Genomic DNA, 21305 nt, shown 5'->3' with positions numbered 1-21305 from the left:
GTGTGTGTGTGTGTGTTTCCTCTCGTGAGGCTCTTACAGAACAGGTAAAAAGGCCTAAGTCAGCAGTATGATTTCAAGGTTTCCTGCTTTCTATCTTAATGAGTCTAAAGCCAGAAGCTGAAATATTTATGGAGTGCCTGGGAGGGGGTCTTGGGAGCCACTATTTCAGCCTAGTCAATCTTTCTCAACCCTGGCTGCACAGAAGAGTCATCTGGGGCAACTTGGAAAATAACCAGTGCTAGAGCTCCACCCTAGACCAATTAAATCAGGACCTCAGGGCGTCAGGCCCCAGCGTTGGTATGTTTTAAAAGGCTCCCTGAGATGATTCTAATGTTCAGGTAGCATTGAGAATACAGCCCAGAAAATCCTTTACTAGTGATTAGCCTATGGTTATTCTAATACTCTAAATAAGTTAGAGCTTAAATTTCAGGGAGAGTTCCTCCCCCCCACCCAGCTCCAGCACTGAGGAGGAATCCACTGCTCATGGGGTGACAACTCTTCCTGCAGCTGCTTTACGGGGCATGAAGCCTCGAGCAAGGTCTCCAGGAGGGAGCTCTGCTCAGGACACGGGGTTAGCCTGCAGACGCTGAGCACTGGCGGGCTATCTGAAAATATGCTCCAAATGCCACATCTGATGAAGGTTAGCAGAAGCCAAATGAGGCAGACCCAGGCAGGAATCTAAGTATTGCTGTTTTTTTTCCTTAGTCAAAATTATTCTTATTCTCTTGAAATGTTATCTTATATCTGCAGCAACTACTTGAGAACGTCCTCTTCAATAACTCACCCTCCTGTGTCATTTCTGGCGTTTTTTGATTATTTAATATAGCAAATTTTAAACTATATACAACTACTCATATTTTCATCTATCTGGAAAAATATTATACCTTTTACACATTCAACTAAAGAGTCATTAATAAGGTAACATGTCAAGCACCATATTTTTGCAACTAGAAAGAAATTTACCGTATTAGTCAATGGAAGATATAATTTCTAAAAGCACCTCGGCATCAGCTTACAGTTAGATGTCTAGAAGAATATGTACAGTTTATTACACTGGAGATCCACGAAATAACACTGAAGAAGACCTTGCATGTGTGTTAAAAATCAAGGGCCCAATGAATGACCTGAGAAGCATTTACGTGAGTGAGGACATCCCTGCTCACTTAGTCTGAGCCATTTGTAAAGATTCGTGCCCTTCTCCGCCTCCAGCAAACGAGAGCTCATGCGGAAAGCTGTACTTGCACAGCCTAGTGCTCATTCTCCAAGTGTAATTTTTAAACCGTCCACTTAGATCCCTAAAAGCACTGCTTGGTTTTCCATTTTCCTCTCCAGTAATTCTTTTAAACTCTCATCTCTGTGCTTGAAGTACAAGTAATCAGAAAAGGAGGGGCCCCGCCGAGCGCTCTGCAGGGCCCGGAGGAGGCCGGGACACTCGTCTCTGCGGGCAAACTCTCTCTCCCGGACGCCCTCGGGCCCGGGGCTGGCCCGGCTCTTCGGCTGGAGGTCCCCTTGCGGCGCGTCCTCCCCCGCCTGCGCCTCCGCCCTGGGGCCCGGGTCGGCCTTGGCGGACAGGTCCTGCGGCGCGCAGAGCGGGGGGCTGCGGGGGCCGAGGCCCGGGCTGTCCCGCCCCGCCTCGCAGCAGTTGTCGTCGTCGTCCTCCTCGTGGCAGGAGCTGCCCCTGGCGCTCTCCACATCCGGCTGGAAGGCTGGCCCCTTGGCCCGACGCCTCTGGGACAGGTCGAAGGGTTCCTCCTGCTGCAGGCTCCTCAGGCCCCCCGCCGTCTGCGCCCCGGCAACTCTCCCCCTTCCAAAACCTGCCGGAGCAAAGGCACGTTCAGGCCCCGGGAAACGTTCAGGTCGCTGGGCGGAACCCAGGGCCGGTTAGTGTAGCTTGCTTTTGCATTTGAAAAGCAGAGAAATCCCCAGGAAGGCTGTAGAGAGATGGGCCCTGTCACAGATGGAGTCTACATCGGTATGACTCCTTCCAGGGGAATTTGGCAACAAGCAAGAAAAGCTTTAAAAATAAGCACACCTTTGACTCAGCAGTTACACTACTGAGAATTTAAACTATGAGAACAGTCTGGCAGGTGCACAAGATGTATATGTAAGGATGCTCATCACCACGCTTCTAATAGTGAGACTGTGAAAACAATTATCAATTTAACGATAGAGGTTTGTTTAAATAAATAATAGTACCTCCATACAATGAAGGTATGACGTGTGTAGAAGGTACTTCTATGTGTAGAAGATGCAGAGACCTATTACTGATCATAAAAGGTATTCTCTATATCCTTTAAGGAAAAGAAATATATATTTATCATATATATTATTTATCATATATATTAATAGTGTAGATTCTATTTTATATATCAAAAACTATCTGGAAGGACATATGCCAAAATCTCAAAAATGATTAACTATGAGGTGATTTTTACATTTTCCTTTTCACTTCAAATATATTTCCTTTTATTTTAACAGTGAGCACACATTTTACCATAAGAAAAAAAATAAAACAATAATAGAGATATTTGCAACTTGAAAAAAAACCCAGATATTCCATTTGGGACCAAGGGGGCCACCCCATAACTGGGCCCCCTGAGCACAGACAGAGTAGGTAGGGAGGGTGCAGGAAGGTCCTCTGAGGAGCTCAAAAGCCCTTGTGTCCCACCACAAGGGTCCTTGCTTTTGGGCACAGTGATGTAAGAGGGTCTCATTTTTAGTTTCAGTTTGAAGGCCCTTGTAGGGATGGACTTTTCAGCAGCCAACAGGCATGTGGTAGCGCTCCACCTGATTTGATCTTGGAGGTGTCTGCCCGTGGCAAGCCAGCAGCCAGGTCCTGAGGACCAGGCGGGGAGGACTGAAGAGAGGGATGGGAGGGAGGGGGCTGGGGTGCGGCCAGACCCTGCTGCACAGGGGGAAGCAGGCCTCTGGGGCGGGGATGCACAAAGGAAGCCGAGGTCCAATGCTGCCTGCTTTATGGTGTGGTCAGGCGATGAAGCTGTCTGTAGCTTTAATCTTGTCAGGGGCACAGGGAGGATCTTTTTAATCTGGGTCTTGATTTTTGAGCCATTTCAAAACCTAGAGTGAAGAAATGCTAACACCTTTTGTAGTTGAAAACATTAAAATTGTTGAAAGTCTGTTAAAAACTTTCAAAGCAACTCTCTGATATATGGTGATGCTCTTGATTTGTCCAGAAGAATGACAGTCTTTAGTTGCCTGTTAGGATATGAGTATCTGTATGGGGTACGTCCTGGTGACCAAGTCAGGCTTTCAGACGGAGGACTGTCTCCTCATCACCTCCTATGTCTCTAGCCCTGGTGACTGAGCATACTTCACCTATTCTGGAAGAATCCAGGCCTAGCTTGGGAAGTAGCTCAGGCAAGCAGAGATGCAAAGAATGATTCAGAAAAAGAACATTCTCAGGGAAATAAAGTGCTTTTGCTTTTTAACCAGAATTTTTTTCAGGGCTTTTGTACAAACTCCAGGCCTTGTTTTATGATGATCACAGTTTCCTCTCAACCAGGAGTCACCGTAAACTCAGTGGGTGTTTGAGAAATCTGAAAGCTACCATCATTTTGTTTCACGCTGGGTGTGCACACGTGCATCCTATTCATGAATACGGGTGCCTAGTTGACCACCTCTTTTGTAAAGGGGTAGGAGAAGCAGCAAACGTGAACACCCCCCCCCCCATGTTTTTACTCAGTGCAGTAAGCACTGGCTTGAGCCAGAAATTCTTGAGTTAGAATCTCAGTTCTGCCTTCAGACTTGCTGTTTGACCTTGAGCAGTTTATGTAACACCTCTTGGCCTTGGTCTCCATTTACATAAAATGAGAATTACACAGTCTACTTTGTGGAATATTGGGGACGAGCAATAAAATCTAAGTGCGTCACCCTGTGCTTGGATCATACGTGAATCAGAACATATCGGCCAGTTAGCATGATATTGTAAGTTACGTATATGTGTGTCTTCTCTCCCCACACACAGGCCTCCCAGAGGGCGAATGAAGGTGGTCTCATTCCCCTCGTATCTGCCATGGCATACAGCACACTGCACTGGACAGAAAGCATTTACTGCCCATTTATTGAAGGACAACCTACTGAACCCAGTACGTGTGGAACACAAACTCCTCACTGCTAAGGAAGGGACCAAGAAGATGAAGGAGGCAGAAACTTTCATCAGTTCAGTTAGGGCTCAGCTAGGGAGACTCACTACTCTGCCTATGGGCCAATCAGCCCTACCAAGCAGGAAAACTGTCCTTGCGAGTTTCTGGTTGTGAACAGATAGACGAGACCTAGCCTGCTACAGACACACTTCTGCTGACAGCAGAACTAGCAGACCTGCCCCTTAACGGCAGTGCGATAGAGAGGATACAATAAGGCTTTAGAGTCAGAAAGGTCTGTGTTCAAATTCTCGGTCTGCTACTTTTCAGTTGAGCAAGTTAATGTTTCAAAGCCTCATAACAGAAGTTCCTCCACCCTGGAGTTACTATAAAGATTCACAGAGACCAAGCACCTGCTTCAGGGTCTGGAACAAAGAACTAATAGTGGTACCGAGTGGCATCATTATGATATTCTAATCTACCTCCTAAAATTCACTTTTACTTACTACCTTCAGATACCAGCTTTACGTGTGTTACAGCAACACTGACAACCTGCTCCCGCTACTCTGCTGTGGTCTTGAGAATTATGCTCCCTTTTATGATGGTAAGAATAACCCCCCAAAGTAAAGCTCCCTAAAGACAAGTTCAGCTCCCATTTGTTCCTCACTGGTCTGGAAGGGTGATTACCTTGAGAGTGGAGGCCCCGCTCCATGACCCCATGCTTCACTTTCATGTGGCGTGTCAGGTTCCCCTTCAGGGTGAACTTGCTGGGGCAGTAGAGGCACTTGAAGGGTTTGCTGTCAGAGTGCAGGTGCATGTGGCCCATTAGGTTGTGCATCCGGTTGAATTCCTTCCCACACAGCTGTGAAGACAGTGATGAAGAGGACACAGGTTACTCAAAGGCGGGGACCCTGCCCAGGCGACCACACCCAGGCCTGTGTGAGGACGGATGCGTCGCTACTTTGTCTGGATCTTGGCATTTTTAAGTTGCTTCCAAAGAAACTGTCCCCATGGAAGTCAAGGAGGGGCTGGATCGAGCCCAGGCTCAGAGGTAGCACAGGTAGGGTTGGATTCACGAGATTTTACTCCTGTTGTATTGGGATTTTTAAACTCAAGGTAAAAATTGCAAAGCTATTAAAGCTTTTGAATGCAACCTTTTGGAAAGGAGAAAAGCTGCTCTGAAAGCAATTGCTCAAAGTGTGCTTCGCTTGAATGATGAGGATACGATGACTTGTTTAATATTTATGGAGTGTTTACAATATGGAAGGCACTGTCCCAAGTCTGCCATGGAATATCTCATTTAACCCACATCAGTCCTATGAGATGGGTGCTGTTCTCATCCCTATTTTACAGATGGACAAACTGAGGGATTAAGAGTAAAGACTGGCCAAGGCTCACAGCTGGAGCTGGGATAACAAACTCAGGTCCTCGGACACCAGAGGCCACACCGTCAATCACCACATCATACTGTGTCCCCCCAGTATAACTCTTCTGTTAGATTATATCAGGCAATGCTTTTCTAATTTTTAAATTTGCTAACTTTGGGGATGGATTTCAGAGTTAAAAGGAAGGAGTGTGTCTTTTCTCTGGGTAGAGATCTGAAGTACTGAAAATATCATCCTAGGTATACAAAAAGCAAACATATTTTATTCACTTTTTAAAAATTTCTATTTCCATCAAATTGCAAATACATGATGGACCACAGCAGTTCTCCAGCTCCTTTGGGAAGAACAGAACTGCCTTTTCAAAGGCAATGTGTGCAGATGCAGATGGTGTAAGACAGAAGCAGTTGCTCTGGGGTGCTTTCCTTGCTTTTCTTGTCCCCAAGCTTCAGCACAGCAGGGTGTGGAAGCTCCAGCCCTTCCTTGACTGTGATGTGAGGAATGCAAAGAAGGATTCTGTGTCTGTGCTGGGACCAGAGCATTAAGGGAGGAACATTCTCCTTCCCTTTTCCCTTCCCACCCTCAGAGGCTCATGTCGTGAGGGTAGTGATATGAGGCAAGAGGTGCCCAGAGAGAGGATGCGGGGTACGGCATCATCCGAAGCTGACACCCGTCTTCCTTTCTCACCGAGAGATGTTTTCAGGGCCATTGTGGAGGTTCTGGGGTGAACTTTTATTAATGAAGACAGTGTTTTCTTCAGGTGGCTATGGAGGTGAGAGCTGAGCTGGCCTTGGAAGAATGGGTACACCTAACAACTGTGACCTTGGGAGATTAGCCTAAAGGAATGCGGGGCAGGAAGAGGAAGCCATCCTGGGATTACAGATTTGTCACAGATAATCCATGCATGAATAATAAACGGCTGGTTCTGTGTTTTTAAATGATTCCTATTTGGGGGTGTTACGTATTTTCCCTTTTTACTTCCTTACTAGCGAGAATGAACTCAGCATACTGGTACCCCACACTCAGTATTCAGAGCACCCCTCACCACATTCATTTGGAAAAGGTGACCGAAGAGGGGAAAAGCTGAGAGAGTGGGTCTAATTTAGGGGAAAGTATGGATACCGGCTTTCTCTTTATTCTCAACCGGGACAATTTATAAAGATATATCAGCCTGTGGCTGTTTTGCCCATGTGTGAGAGTTCTGGTAGAGTTCTCTTTATTAGCTTAGTTTATCCAGTTCTCCATCCTGGCTAAGAAAAAAAAAAAAAAATTGAACCTAGAGCTTCTACATTAGGTATTTCCAGTCATGGGTCATTCTAGAACAGATATATCTCATTTGGTTCATGGGACAGTTCTGATTGTTTGGGGCAATGCTGCTGCTGGACTTGCTGAGCTGAACTGTCCTTCAGACCGCAGCATCTCTGAAGGCTCTGCCTGCCTTTTGGTTATAATCCCTGCCTAGCACCAGGCTTGACCCATGATAGTTCCTTAGTAAGCCTCTGTTGAGTGAGTGAAGGGGTGAGGCACATCGTAGCAGAAGATCTGAAAACAGCAAAAGCCATGGGTAGTTAAGCACAAGACATGTAGGTGGAGGGGAGATAGAGATTGGAAGGCCACTGCAGTAGTCCAAGCCTGGATGGGTCTCATGGTCCTATAGGCCAGACGGAGAGAACTGAAGGAAGAAATGGGTTCCTCTTTCCTTCAATGACTTCCATGGAGGGTGATACTCCACTTTTAGTTATCATCTGTGGTTGCTGAGGTATTAGAAGCTGGATTGGTCTGAATGGGTTTTATAAAGGAGATGAAATTTTAGCCTAACCTTGAAGAATATGTGGAGTGCCTTTTGATTTTGTTTTGACACAAGAATAAAGTCTCCTCATTAACTATGTTCAGACACTTCAATCAACCTTAAACTACAGGCACAGTAACTATTACTATTGTGGTAATGATCCACTGCTTGTTGCTGCTGCAACTGCTGTAACTCTGGGGTTGGAGCAGATCCTGTAATTCACCTGCCTGAGGTCGCAGCTCCCTTCCCCCGTCACCCTACCTCCACCCAACACACGTGTGCACACATGAAGAGGGCTACTGCTGGGTATTTTCCAGATTCTTCTGCAGCCTCAGAAAAGCAACCTTTTATGATCATCATAGCTGAGTGTGTGTTTTCTACTCTAATGCTTTTCTGGATCAATTCATTCAGTACTGAACTGGGACATTTTAGTGGTATATGGGGACATTAGGATGTTTTATCATTTTAATAAATGATATTGTCTCCTGAAATCAAGGCCTACAGCCTCAGGGAAGAAGATGCACTGTGGAACGTGGCTGGTCAGCTATATTATCTGATGTGTGATTGGTAAAGAAGACTAATTTTGTTGCTGTGGATAAAATTTAATTTTTATATACCAGAGTTACCCTTCATGGTTTATGATAGCCTACTGATAGCCAATGGAGAGCTTTCCCAGGGCTAAGCAATAATGTGTCAACTCTGAAAGATGTTTAGGGCACTAAAAGGTGTCCCAGGTAGTATTCAGAAACATAAGAACTATCTTCCTCTTCTCTGAGGCCAACCCCAGTATCAAGCACAGGGCTACACACGTAGTAACACTTAATGAATATCTAAGTATACGGTTAGGAAATAAACAACCAAGTCAGGAAAAATATCACGTCCTTATGCAAAAATTCCACAAAGCAGCCATGGCCAACTCTCTCGCGTGCCCCCTTTAAAGCTATACACATTAGTTTGCAAACCAAAATCCTCAGTGGCAGGAGGACAGAAACAATTAACTCAGGACCTGAAGTACTTGGACACCACTCACATCTCAGCGGTTGGGACCCTTAGCTTCTTCCTCTCAGCCTCTGACCCTTCCACAAAGCCCTTCGGTCCTTATCCAGAACACCTGGCCTCTTCATCCTTCTCAGAGGATTGTCCTCACATAACTATACACAAATGAATGGATATATTTTGTGTCTGTGAAATTTGGAGAGGTCTCTCAGTCACCACGAGTGAAGAGGGGCCACAGAAGGAGGACTGGGGCAATTAAAGACGGCACCCTCAGGTGGGGTTTGAGTGTGAGTGAGCTCTAAGCAGAATCCTTGTAGGAGAGGAGAGGAGTAGACAGGAAGGAAGAAAAGTTGGGAGGGAGCATCAAAACTCTAGTTTCTTCTCCTGGGAAAAGCAGTCATCTACAAGGCCCGCTTTCATCATGAGACATGAGACTAAGAGCTTGCCCAAGTCAAGACTTGCTGAATCACCTGCTGCCAAAGTCTGTGGAGATGAAAGGCACAGTATTGGTACAGGAAGCTGCTGCAGTGATAAGGAGTCAGATGTCATCTTGCAGGTGGTCATCTCAACCAGTCCAGCCCTTTTGAACTCTCAGTTGCTCTAATGAGCAGTATTAGTGTGCTTCTGACATTAAATATCAGTTTTTCCACCAATACCCACTTTCATACCTACTTTTAAAGAGAGAGGTGGAAGTCTGTTGCTTACTTCCCTGGTGGCACAGTGGTTAAGAATATGCCTGCCAATGCAGGGGACACGGGATGGACCACTGGTCCGGGAAGATCCCACATGCCGCGGAGCAACTCAGCCCATGTGCCACAACTACTGAGCCTGTACTCTAGAGCCCGCAAGCCACAACTACTGAGCCCGCAAGCCACAACTACTGAGCCCGTGCGCCACAACTACTGAAGCCCCTGCGCCTAGAGCCTGTGCTCCACAACAAGAGAAGCCACCGCGATGAGAAGCCCCCGCACACCACAACGAAGAGTAGCCCCTGCTCACCGCAACTAAAGAAAGCCTACACACAGCAACAAAGACCCAATGCAGCCCAAAATAAATAAATAAATATATATAGAGAGACGGACCTCAAGATGTAATAGGAAATGGGAACAAATGTTTTGAACTGTCCTTTTAAAATGGGTTGCATGGATCACTGGGCTTTGAGATGGCAGAACAGAGAGGCAGTGGTGAAACCCCAGAGGGATACAGAACTTGCTCCACTTTCTCTTCTGTAAAATGTCGATGATAATCTTAGTTTCCCATGAAGGCTTTTTTCAAAAAAAATAAATTTATTTATTTTTGGCTGCATTGGGTCTTCGTTGCTGCACACGGGCTTCCTCTAGTTTCAGTGAGAGGGGGCTACTCTTCATTGCGGTGCGCGGGCTTCTCACTGCAGTGGCTTCTCTTGTTGTGGAGCACGGGCTCTAGGCATGCGGGCTTCAGTAGTTGTGGCTCGTGGGCTCTAGAGCGCATGCTCAGTAGTTGTGGCACATGGGCTTAGTTGCACCGCGGCATGTGGGATCTTCCTGGACCAGGGCTCGAACCCGTGTCCCCTGCATTGGCAGACGGATTCTTAACGACTGAGCCACCAGGGAAGCCCCTCCTATGAAGGTTTTTGATTCAGGTAAAGAGATTGGCAAATAGTAAGAGCTCAATAAATATTAGCTCTTAGACTATCATTATCATGTACATTCTACATTCTAGAAATGGTAAATTCTTTGTGGATAAGGGTACTGTCTTTTTAAACCAAATTATGTGGAAGGAATATTGAGGAAGGATCTCAATATTAAGGTATTGAGTAAATACCTGCCAGGTTACTTGAGGCATAAGAGAAATGTAAGCAGGTGTGGCTGAGGCAGCCCTGGGAATGTGGATGGAAAGAGAAGATTCATCCTAGATTGCAGGCTTTGGGGAGCCTATTATCTGGCTCTCTGATCCTCCGTCAGCCCTTTAAACAGCTGGCAGAGGCCCTGTCCCCTTATCTTTATAGAAGCTCCTAATTCTGGCCTCCTGACGCCCCTTCCCTCCCGGGTCCAGGCAACTTCCTGTGAGTCCCAGAGACAGCGCTGACAGCCAGAGTCACAGAGAAGTCGCTGTGCACAGAGGCAGAGTGATGGCAGTGGGCAACCACTGGGCTGGGGCCAGAGGCCCACAAAGCCAAAAAGAGGCACACTACTGAGACTGCGATGCACCAGGAAGCCTGTGTTTCCCTATTCTGAGAGGAAAGGTCAAAGAGCTGCAGCCTGCAGCCTCGGAGAATGGCCTCCGCTAAACTGCCCTTCCCTTACATCCTTCTCTCTCTCTCTCTCTTTTAATAAGAAGGGTGTTCCTTTCCTCAAAGGGAGAGAGAGGGAGGGAGGGAGAGAGAGACTGTAAACTGTCCAAAAGGACCGTGAGAAAACAGGAAGCTTTGAAAAGTACAAGAGAAAGCAAGATGAAATCTATTTGCAGGCGGGCCCCTGGGGACATGCGGGGCATTGTTAAGCAGGCAGTTCATACAGCTATATCCTTCCTTCTGCTGAGGAGGGCTTTGCTGCCAAAAGGCTGCTATCTGGTCACTGCCTTAACCCCCTCGATGCCAGCCTGAGAACCCTGATCCCAAGCACTGGGCCCCTGCAAGTCCCCACTGGGTTTCTCCCCGATGGAGCATCCAAGAGCTGGAGGGGGAGATGGAGCCAGTTTGGCGGAGGCGGCAGGGACCCTTTTCAGGGAGACCTCATCCTTTTCCATGTGTTCTTGCCTCAGCCTTCAGCCCTCTGCTTTGGGCCAGGCTGCAGATGACCTGGTGATTCATAACATCGGCAGCTCCCGGCTTCACCCATCTCAAAGGAGAATTTGTCCCGGAAATTCTGGATGACTGCTTTTCCTGGACAGGTTTCCCAAAGACAGCAGCTGGTTCTTTGCTATTATGGAGTGTGGCTGCTACGAGGAGAGCATCCAAGTCAACCCCTGCGTGCTTGCGCAGAATCTGGGAAGCGTATTTCTGAAACGTGGCTTAAGTCTACAGGCGCAGGTCTCTGGAGAAACTCCAGCTGGCTCCAAGAAGCAAGGAGTCCAGAAGTCGAGCCAATAGCAAAAGAACCCAGAAGGGCAGTAATTTTTTTATAAGAAGAAAAAAAAACCAGAAACCTTTCCTCCTCGAATTTTCCATCCTATTGTTAATGCCTAATCCCGCAGTAAACGAATGTTTCTGTTTGCTGTGGACAGCTGTTTCCACTGAGCCAGGGCCAGAGAGAACCAGTTCATGTGGCCACAGCGGGAGGGATTTATGTTAGGAAGAATTTTTAGTGGTGAGAATCCCAGGAAATTAGAATCTGTTACTTAAAGAGTCTCCCTTTTTTTTTTGGCAAGTTTTGGGGTACAGGAGATGGAGCCAACTCTTGGAATATGGCTGGAGCAAGGTCTGCCTCTTTTTTCCAGCCGTGTCAGTCCCATACATGGAATAACCCTTCCCCATTACCGCAACAGAGCTCGGGTGTAGTTGTCTGGGCCTGTTCTCCAGCATCACCGTGTAGCCAGCCATCCACTCTTCTCTGAGGGCTGTGAACTGCATGGTGATGGGCAAATGGCCCTCTGTTCCTCTCCCAACTCTCAGACCCCAGCAACCCCTACCCAGGGCCAGATTTCCAAGAATACAGCACAACGTGAGTAAGAAGCAAAGTCCCCAGGACACCATCTGGAGATGGCCTATCCCACAGTGGGATCTGGAGCTAGTTTATAAATACACAGGGCCCCATTACATAATCTGCAAATTCAGACATGCTCTGAAATTCCTTTGAAATGAAGAAGGGTGATGGTATGAAGAGGACACCAAGCAGGTGGCACTGTGCAGGGAGACGGGGACGAAGAGAGGAAGAACCTGGCAGTATGTTCTGGCACTCGCCAGGGGACAGAGGCTCTTGATCGAGGTGACTGACACCTGTTCTTATTTCAGGAATGTCTAAGAATGGAGAAGGGCCACCTAAGTTTGACCAACATACACTTTAACATCCAGTTCTTTTTGTTCAAATGACACATACTGCCTTCTAGGCAGCCTCCGACCTCCCGTGGTCTCCTGAGAGAACCTGCTCATCAGGAAGAAGTGACCTGTGCAGATGACCAGTCCAATTCCTGTGCCAGGCCCAACTCCCACTGGAGAGTTAAACTGTATTCTATCACAGCTGGCATTTCCTGCTACAAGCCCCTCTCTTATGGGGTTTCATGGTATGACCAGATATCTGGAGCCTTATCCACCCTCAAGGAGATGTCAGATTGAGTTTCTGAACTGTATAGTTGACCAGCAGACACCCTTTGAACCATGTGTGGTGTGCTATCATTGGGGTGAAGGGAGGCCTGGCATCACTGGGCCCATCATGTCCCATCATGTCCCGTCTCTATGCACTGGTACCAGAGAGAACACTCTAAATCCTCAAGGACCACTTGGTCCAAAATCCTCCAGGCCCCTCTGAGGCCCTTGAGGTAGAGAAACAGAACTGCTTCTGTGCCCCCAAATCACACACAGCTGGCAAGTCCTTTTCCTGCATTGGCTCTGCCCTGACGTATCCCTCTGTTTCAGGGATGTTTTCTGCCTGGTTTAACCACTACTGCTGGCCCTGAATTGGTGAGGTGGAGGAGGGAGCTGGCTGGTCTGGATGGACGTGGATTTTGGGGGGACTACGAACTATGCAATGGCTCCTGAGTATTTTAACGACTTTATGCGCCCCACCACCAGCTCATAAAAATACAGTCCATGCTCGAAGCCCAAGAGTAAACTCAACAGAAGGAATGAAGAGGGGCGATGAGCCGCTGATAGCACCTCTACTGTAGGAGACAGTAAATCCCTGGCAGGCGGGAACAGCTCTGTAAAAAGTGAAGCGTTCAAGGGACTCAGCGAGGCGAAAGGGAGACCAAAGGCGTGTCTAAAGGGAGACAGAAGAGCTGGTCTGTAGAGTCCACAGGGTCCCGCAGTCAGGCCTGGCTTGACGGGTATGTGGCCTATGTGGTCACACAAGGCCCTGAACTCAGAAGTGTCCTGGGTTTGGTGTTTATGCTCTGCTTTCATCATCTTGAAATTCTGCATAGCATCTGAACAAGGGGGCCCCGTGGTCATTTTCCACCAGGCCCTGCGAAGTACGTACACCATCCTGCAGGCAGCTTCCTCCCCCTTCAGCTCAGATCACTCAAGATGGACATAAATTGACTTTCAAACCACTGGGAACTTGAAGGAAAGGAGGGGAAACACAAGTGGGTGGCAGGAAAAGGGCTGGAGGGAGACCCCTCCCTCCCCCACCTCCGGAGAATGCCCACACAGGTCTAGGGAAGCTCTGGCTCCTGACCCCTCTCACCCCGTCCAGGAGTGGCCAGCACAGGAAAGAAGTCAGCTTCACAGGGGGTTCCTTCAAGTGGGGGCACATGCTGCTGAGGGATTAAGGCAGGAACAGCCCCTGGAAGCAGGGAACCCTACTCCAGGAACAGGCATTGACAAAGAATATCATTGGGACCCCATCAGACACGCAGGACAGAGAGAAGGCAAATCCATGTCAAACAGAACGGCTCTAACGATATCTGAACGTGGCGATTTCCCTCTGCTTCCCCCTCAGCCCTCTCCTGTGACTGAGGTGTCACTTGCCAGTACCTTCCTTGAATTAAACTGCCCAATCCTGAGCAAGATTCCTTCTCATCTTAGAAGTGGAGGAGAGAAACAATGGGGGGAGGGGAGCCAGCCTGGGAAGCCTGAGCATTTCTGCGGCGTACCCGTCAGCACCTTGGGCTTTACACGTCTCCAGCTCACACTTTACCTTAGCGCATGAAATAAAAGCCCCACCAAGTTAACGTGACACAGAGATTGTAACGAAGATGCTCCATCATATTCAGGAATAAACGAGAAGCACCTCAGCTGACCTTGCACACAGTTGTTCCTCTGCCCACGCAAGCATCTCTGAGGCCACCTGAGGGGCTAGCCTTGGAATCTCTTCCATCCCCTCCGGGAGACCTGCCTTCAAATTACAGTGCTCAGTCCAAGTGTGCGGAGGGCAGGAGCGGGGTGGCAGGGGGGAGTGGGAAGGGAAGGGGACAGGGCTGGAAGCTTCTCTGACTCCTCTCTGTGTTCTACTCACTGGCTTGTAAGGGGAAGAGGGCGACACCTGACTGCTGCTTTCTAGAGCACCAGCTCTCACACCGCCTTCATCCTTTAACGACCTCATTCCTCAAATGGGCCTTCCACCCTCAGCACTCCCTGCACTGGCTGTCTCCACGCCCTGTGCATCGATTCCACAGCGAGACACACAGGGCAGCTCCTAGGGCTCAGCTGAGCACAGCTGCGGTGGAGAGAGGCACAGAGCAGCAGACAGGCCTGGGCTTGGCCGCAGACCTCTCTGAGCCGCAGAGGTCCCTCTGATGAGACTGAGTAGAAGGTTCCCTGGAGAGTCTTCCTGCGCACCTGCACAGCCCTCTGAGCCCTCCCTCTCCATGCTCCCCCCGGGCAGCCGCCCACCTTGCATTTGAAGGGCTTCACATCCGAGTGGACGATCATGTGCGCCTTGAGGGTCTGTTTCTGCACGAAACTCTTGTAGCACAGGTGACACTGGTAGGCGCGGATGTTGGTGTGGATTAGCACGTGTCTCTTCATGTTGGCCAGCAGAGTGAACTCCCGCCCGCAGATCCCGCATTTGTGCTCCTTCACGCCCTGGGAGGGGTCAAGACGCAAAAGAACCGTGGTTAGCAGGTAGCAGACTTTCATCAGGACAGTAGCCTTTGCTTTTCTCTCTGCCACATAAATCCACGAAGGATTTGGTGAAAGATGTTGAGTTCCAAATGGTGTGCCTGTAGCCTTGTTAAACCACTATTTTCTTGAAAAGTGTTGATTACGTAATCCTTTTTTCCTTCTAAAAAACCATAAACTACCCAGACTGCTAGAGGAAAAGAAAGCTACTGGTTTTGTTGTTCCTGCTGCTGCTGGGGTTAATTCTATGGTAACAGTTCTCAGGGATTAATAAGATTTTGGTAAGAGCACCATGGAATGAATGGTATGTGAAGTGAGTCTAATCCGGCTTTCGTGATCATGAAAAAACAAAACCCCCTAAGCTGATAATATCATTTCCCATATGAAAACCAATGTCCTCTTGAGTCCTCATTAATGGATTTGAAAATCCAAGAAGAACAACTCACATCCACACTTCAAAAAATTACAACTCGATAATCGTCTCTTGAGATGGTCCCCTGGGCTCCCACGGGCCACAGTGGCCTCTGTGATTTGGCTACAGAGCCTCCAAGCCGGCTTCTGTCTGATAGAGCAATTCGGCAGAGGAGAGCTTTCTGAATTAGAAAAGGGGAAAGAAGAAGATTTTCTAGTTCCCTTGCTGTTTGTGAAGTGTTTTAGTACTTAAGCATCAATGCCCTCAACTGAAAGCACTTCTGGGGACTCTCGGCGTGAGGAGAGTATTACCTAGTCCTGACTAACCAGTGCTTGTCTGAAATGGCCGTTGCAAGAAATCTTGACCCAGAATGACTTTTGGAAGGACCCAGAACCATAGTATTAAAACTAGGTTATTACAGGTGTAGAACAAGTCATTTAGCTAACAACTGTATCTTATAAAACCCATATGGCCTGATAGTCATAGTGACCTAAGGCAGGAGGGGCTCCAAGGTTCCCTCTGCCTATATTTTCATTTCTTTAATTTGGGACATGGTAAGAGAGTACCACTCCTCAGTTTAGGTGAGCCCATGGCACTAAAGGGTGAGTTTGGGTCTCTGTCCAGCTGCTTACTGGCTGCATAACCTTAGATGAGTCCCGCAGCCTTTCCTGGCGAAGGCTTCCTCATCTCAAGTTGAAGTGCTGGGACATGAGAACCCGGGGGCTCTTTCTAACTGGAATACTGTCTAGTCTAGATGATTGCAGATGAGTATGGATTTATGCTAATGAAGAGATCTAAATTTTAATGTCCTCCTAAGAAGATGAATTTTTAAAATGTGTTGCGTATTCGAACTGAGTTTAAAAGTATTAAATTAATAAAAACTATTTTCTTGATGGGTTTAAAATTTACTTCAGCATCTTTCTTCTCAAGATTGTCCCTATACTTGGTTATGATCTAGTTAGCACCTACTTATCACTGTTTTTGGAATTCTCTAAAGAGAATTCTGTGAACAAAGTAAAATTCACATGTGGGCTGGCCTAGACCTCAAGTAAATGAGAGACTGGACACAGCTTAGGGGACAAAGGAAGCTGCTGTGTCTTTAATAAGATCAATGAAATCTCAGAGAGGGGACCTGCGGAGCTGCTGGGTGAAGGGAAAGAGGGAGTAGTCTTGATAGTTGTGTTCAAGAGCTCAGGTGCTAGAGACAGAGATGCTGGGTGACTTCCCATGGCTTGGTGTCTTCATCTGCAAATCTGGAGTAACGATACCCATAGGTAGCTCTTACAGTTGTTGAAGAGGATTAAATGAGAAGTACAGTACCTGGCACTTAGCAAGTGCTCAGTAAATACTACCTCTCACTGTTTGCTGACTCTTTTAATTAAAATGCATTTTGCTTCCTAATTCAAACAAGACCTATTTCAGATACTAGGCTGTTTCCTCCATTTTGAGTTCATTTTCTACCATCTTACAGAATTTTTATGTGTTCTAAAATGCATTTCTGATTCCTCTTCCACACATGTAGGAGTCCCTGAAATGAGCACATGGCCCTCCTGGTGGCTGACTCTCAGCTCAGGCTCCTTGTTGATGGCTCCTGCACTAGGCAGGCACCTCCTCTCTGGATGCATCTAAGGTGCCTTTTGCAGGGCAGCTGTTTGTGCAGAGCCCACAAGGCAGTCATGCATTTTGTCCATATTTGGTCCTAACCTATCAAATGAAACCCACAATGCCACAGCAGAAATATTATCTTGGCTGAGCAAAGTCCTCCCCTGACCTTTCAGAATGAAAGAATGTTTTAGAAACTCTGGCTTGCTAGAAGTTTCTTCTGCCAAGAAAACCATTTGAGGTCAAGGGTGTGAGAGTAGAGTTCAGTGGGGCAAACTTCCCCTCTTGGAAGCTCAAAGCAGACCCAAGTTAGCTTGGCTGGGTAAGATTTCAGGAACGCACCGGGGCCTTGTTTTAGTTCATCCAGAATGACTCCAGGGCTTTGTCTGCAAACTAGGCTGAACTTAGACATGCAGGCCTATATTTCTCCTTGAAGACCTGAGGCTGGGGAAGGTAAAACCAAACCCAACAGAGAAGAATGCTCTCTCATGCCTCCTATAATACAAGCCACAGAGCACTGCCACCAACTAGGCAGAAGCTCAATGGAGGAAGCACAGACCCGGCTGGACCCAGGCCAGGCTCTGCTCCCCTCAAAGCCACCTGCAAATAAAGCAGTTGAGGGAGAAAATAAAGCAAAAGGTAGCCACAACTTTAGCAGAAAAAGACCAAGAGAATGTTCTAGAGTTTTCTAGAAGGCTCCGATTCATGTATCCCAGGCACAAAGCTGGTCTTGGGTAGATAGGGACTGATGCACCCTCATGCTAGCGCCCCGGATGAAGTTTCCAGAAATAAAATTTTAGGGATTCTGGGAAGTGAATAAGCAACAGCCCAAGCACCAGCTGCTTCCTTCATCCTTCCGCACCCTCCTCTCCAAACTGCACTCTTTCTTTCTAGGACCGCCCGAGACTCCAGAAGTTGAGATGGGAAAGGGCTTGATGGCTAGTCTCCTCATTCTCCCCCATTTCAAGGTGAGGAAGAAGAACGTCTGGGCTCAGGTAAGGGACGCCTCCTGCCTAGGGTTACACGTGTCAGGGGTGGGAAGCAGCGTGGGTCTCCTGGGCCCTCGGCCCGGGACTCGCTCCCCTCCCCTGGGGCCCCGCAGTACCTTGTGCGTGAGGGAGTGCTGCTTGAGGTGGTGGGGCTGCACGAACTCCATGCCGCACTCGGAGCAGATGTAGGGCCGGATGTCCTTGTGCTTCATCATGTGGTTCTGCAGCTGACTCGGGTACTGAAAGGTCTTGTCGCATTCGGAGCAGCTGTACTGGATGGGGCCGCGGTGCGTGGTGAGGTGCCTCTTCAGCTGGGCCAGGGTGGGGAAGTCGAGGCCGCACTCCACGCAGATGTTCTCCCGCCCACTGGCGTGCTTGGCCTCGTGGGCCTTGAGCTCGCTGGGGTAGGCGAAGCCCCGGCCGCACACGCGGCAGTTGTGCGGCTTCACCTCGCTGTGCTGCATCATGTGGCGCTTCAGGTGGCTGGTCTGGGTGAAGGCCTTGTGGCACACCTGGCATTTGTGGGGCCGCGTGCCCTGGTGGGTCAGCATGTGCGTGTGCAGGTGGCTGAGCTGCTTGAAGAGCTTCCCGCAGCGGCCGCACGCGTGCGGCTTGATGCCGCTGTGGCCCAGGATGTGGGTCACGAGGTTGTACTTGGAGGTGTAGGACTTCTCGCAGGTGGGGCACTGCCAGCGCTTCTGCGCGCCGCCCACGTCCACGTAGTAGCTGTCGTCGATCTGCACGTTCACGTCCACCCTCTCCACCTTCTGCTTGGTCTCCTCGCTCTCCCGCGGCTCGGCTTTGCGGGGCAGCAGCGGCTCCGGGGGCCGCTTGGGCAGGAAGGTGTGCCGGCTGAAGGGGAAGGGCGAGGCCGAGGGCACGAAGAAGGGGAACACGAGGCCCGGGGGCACTTTGGGGTAATAGGGGTAGGGCGTGGGCAGGAACGGAGGGGGCGCGGCCCACGTGGCGCTGGGCTTCACGGGCTCCTGCTTGACGGCCTTGCCCCCCAGGTGCTCCAGGCTGCGGTAGAACTGAAAGCCCACGTTGCACAGGTCGATCATCCGCGAGTCGTACTTGGGCCGTGGCGGCGGCGGCGGTGGCGGCGGCGGCGGGAAAAGCAGGCGGAGTTCCGGGGGCCCGGGGTTCTTGCTCTCCTCCGGGTGCAGGGCAAGAGCCGCTTCTTCCGAGGGGTGGTTATAGGGCATCTTGGTGGGCATGCTCTTCCGTTTGCGAGACCCTCCTCCTTCAAAGACCCCCGGGAATCCGTCTAGGTCTCCCGGAGGAGGCTCATACCGGAACTGGGAAAATGGCCCCCGGAGAGCTTCCGGGAATGGGTGTCTTGGAGGAGCTCTTCCTCGGGAAACCACTGGCTGCAGGCCGTGGGGGAAGGAGGGGGCCCTCTTTGCACCCAAACTGAAATGCACACCCTCGTCTTTGACCATCTTCATTTCCTTCTGCATCCTTGGCAATTTTCCTTTAAAGAGAAAGAAACTTATCGTTAAAAAAAAAAAAAAATCCCTTTTTCCATAAAGAGTTGTGGCTAGATGTCGGTACTAATTTATGAAGAGTAATGTTTGTTTAATACCGCTCCCCATTTATCCGAAGGCTGTTTAAAATATCATATTTTCCCCCTTGCAAACCCGGTTACTAATATGGAAAGCACTGACCTCCTGGAGTGGGACCCTAGGGCTCCTGTGTAAATCACAGCCACAAAACCGTAGCTGGGGGCGGAGGAGGGGAGGTATGAGAGTGGGCTGGATTGGGAGGAAACCTGAGAACTCATCTGGCCATTGTCCCCATATGAGATGAGGGTACCAAGGCCCAGAGAGATGAAACAACATGCTTGAGTCCCACAGCCACTCAGGGCAGGAGTCAGAACTGGAACACATTCTTCTGCGACTTTGCAGCCTGAGATGGAATTGCATCTGCCAGATGGCGCTTTAAATGTCTTTTAGGGGCAGTTCTTCTCTAAGTGAATTGATTTCCACTGCCTCTCCCTGTCTAGGGGCCTTGGCTTCTGGAGGATGGGGATACTGAAGGCCACACAGGAGAAGGGACTTTACTGCTTAACTCAGATGTCAGGCTTTCTGAGTATCCACCCCCAGCAAAGTGTGCTGCTGGGATATATGGAGCAGATGAAATCAATGTGATTAAGAAAAGCATATAATCCAATGTTACAGAGTCATCCTGGCAATTCATGAATTCGAATCCTCCACCTGAAGCAACTTCAGGGAAAAAATTCCAAGATCGTGAGTCTCTAAAACTGCACTTGTGTCTCTTCCTTCACGTTGGTGTCATTCAGAATAAAGCTTGGCCTTTGGTGTTGGTGACTCCTGTGGTGCCTGTCATTTCCCTGCTGAACCAGTTACTGTGTCCTGGTGACAGCATCAGGTATGTCTAGGAGAGCCCGTAGGGCCAGAATCTAAACCAGGGGCCATGCTTCCTTTCACACGTCTCCTTGGCAGTTTTCTATCCTCCTCACTTGGATACAAGTGGAAAGAGCCAAGTGGCTGACTTCACATTTCCAGTGAAGCCCTTTCTACCTAGATCCTCTGAGCTTGAATGGGATTGGTCCCCTTTGCTCAGCAGAGGCTCCCACAGAACCAGTCAGCCTGGTCAGGTGTCAGGTCTGGCCTCAAGCCACTGAAGACAGGGCTGGGATAGGTTCTGGACTAACTCAGCTCTCTGGCCCCGGGAATGACTACATGCTGAGCAGTGCAGGGTGAGGGTTCCAGGGGTGAAAGGACCAGTGATTTTCTGTAGTCCCTCGTGAGGCAAATGCAGTTTTTACAAGTACCTGGATATTCCCAAATCACATGTGTGTCTTTATGAGAGGTTTGAGAACCACAGCACAATTAGAACAGAAAAGGGTCTTTTTATGTTGGATTACCAATTCATACACAGAAATCCAACAGAGGGAAAAAATATGTGCCCCTATTATATGAATATTTGGACATTCTTTAAAACTGTTACGTGAAAGTGTTAGAGAACTAAAGCATAATGTCAATTAGTCTTTGCTTTGTGTTTCTGTGAGTGGGAAGATAGCCCTGACTTGTCTTCTTTCTGTGGGTTTGGGGCTTAGTAATTAAGAGGGGGAGTTTGACTGTCCAGCCTGTGCCCCATCCTTTTTTTGCTTCTTCCTAAAATTCTTACTGAAATGCTAGGTCTTCTACCACTGCTGCCTCAAGGACCACGTACTTGTAGGAAGTGATGAGAGCAGTACGAGAATGCAATGTCTAGCTTTGTGAGTCCAGGAGGGGTGTGGGGACGCCATCAAAATGAGGGGAGTAGTGCAGCTGCTGTGAAAGGACCAGGACAAGGATGGAGAGGGCAGAGGC

General features: G+C 48.8%; 1 protein-coding gene across 1 annotated transcript; it reads right to left on the bottom strand.

Annotated features, from left to right (window-relative positions):
- Positions 1-1183: 1183 nt before the first annotated feature.
- Positions 1184-19596, bottom strand: ZNF366 (zinc finger protein 366). The gene is made up of 4 exons (XM_060007013.1): positions 18084-19596; positions 14737-14928; positions 4788-4962; positions 1184-1814 (listed from the first exon to the last, which is right to left on the bottom strand). Exons 1-4 carry the CDS (start codon positions 19425-19427, stop codon positions 1288-1290), a joined length of 2238 nt encoding a protein of 745 aa, XP_059862996.1. The 5' UTR covers positions 19428-19596; the 3' UTR covers positions 1184-1287.
- Positions 19597-21305: the final 1709 nt, after the last annotated feature.

This window comes from Delphinus delphis, chromosome 3, assembly GCF_949987515.2.
Source record: "Delphinus delphis chromosome 3, mDelDel1.2, whole genome shotgun sequence".
Taxonomy (NCBI): Eukaryota; Metazoa; Chordata; class Mammalia; order Artiodactyla; family Delphinidae; genus Delphinus; species Delphinus delphis.
This window is presented reverse-complemented; position numbering and strand designations above follow the sequence as displayed.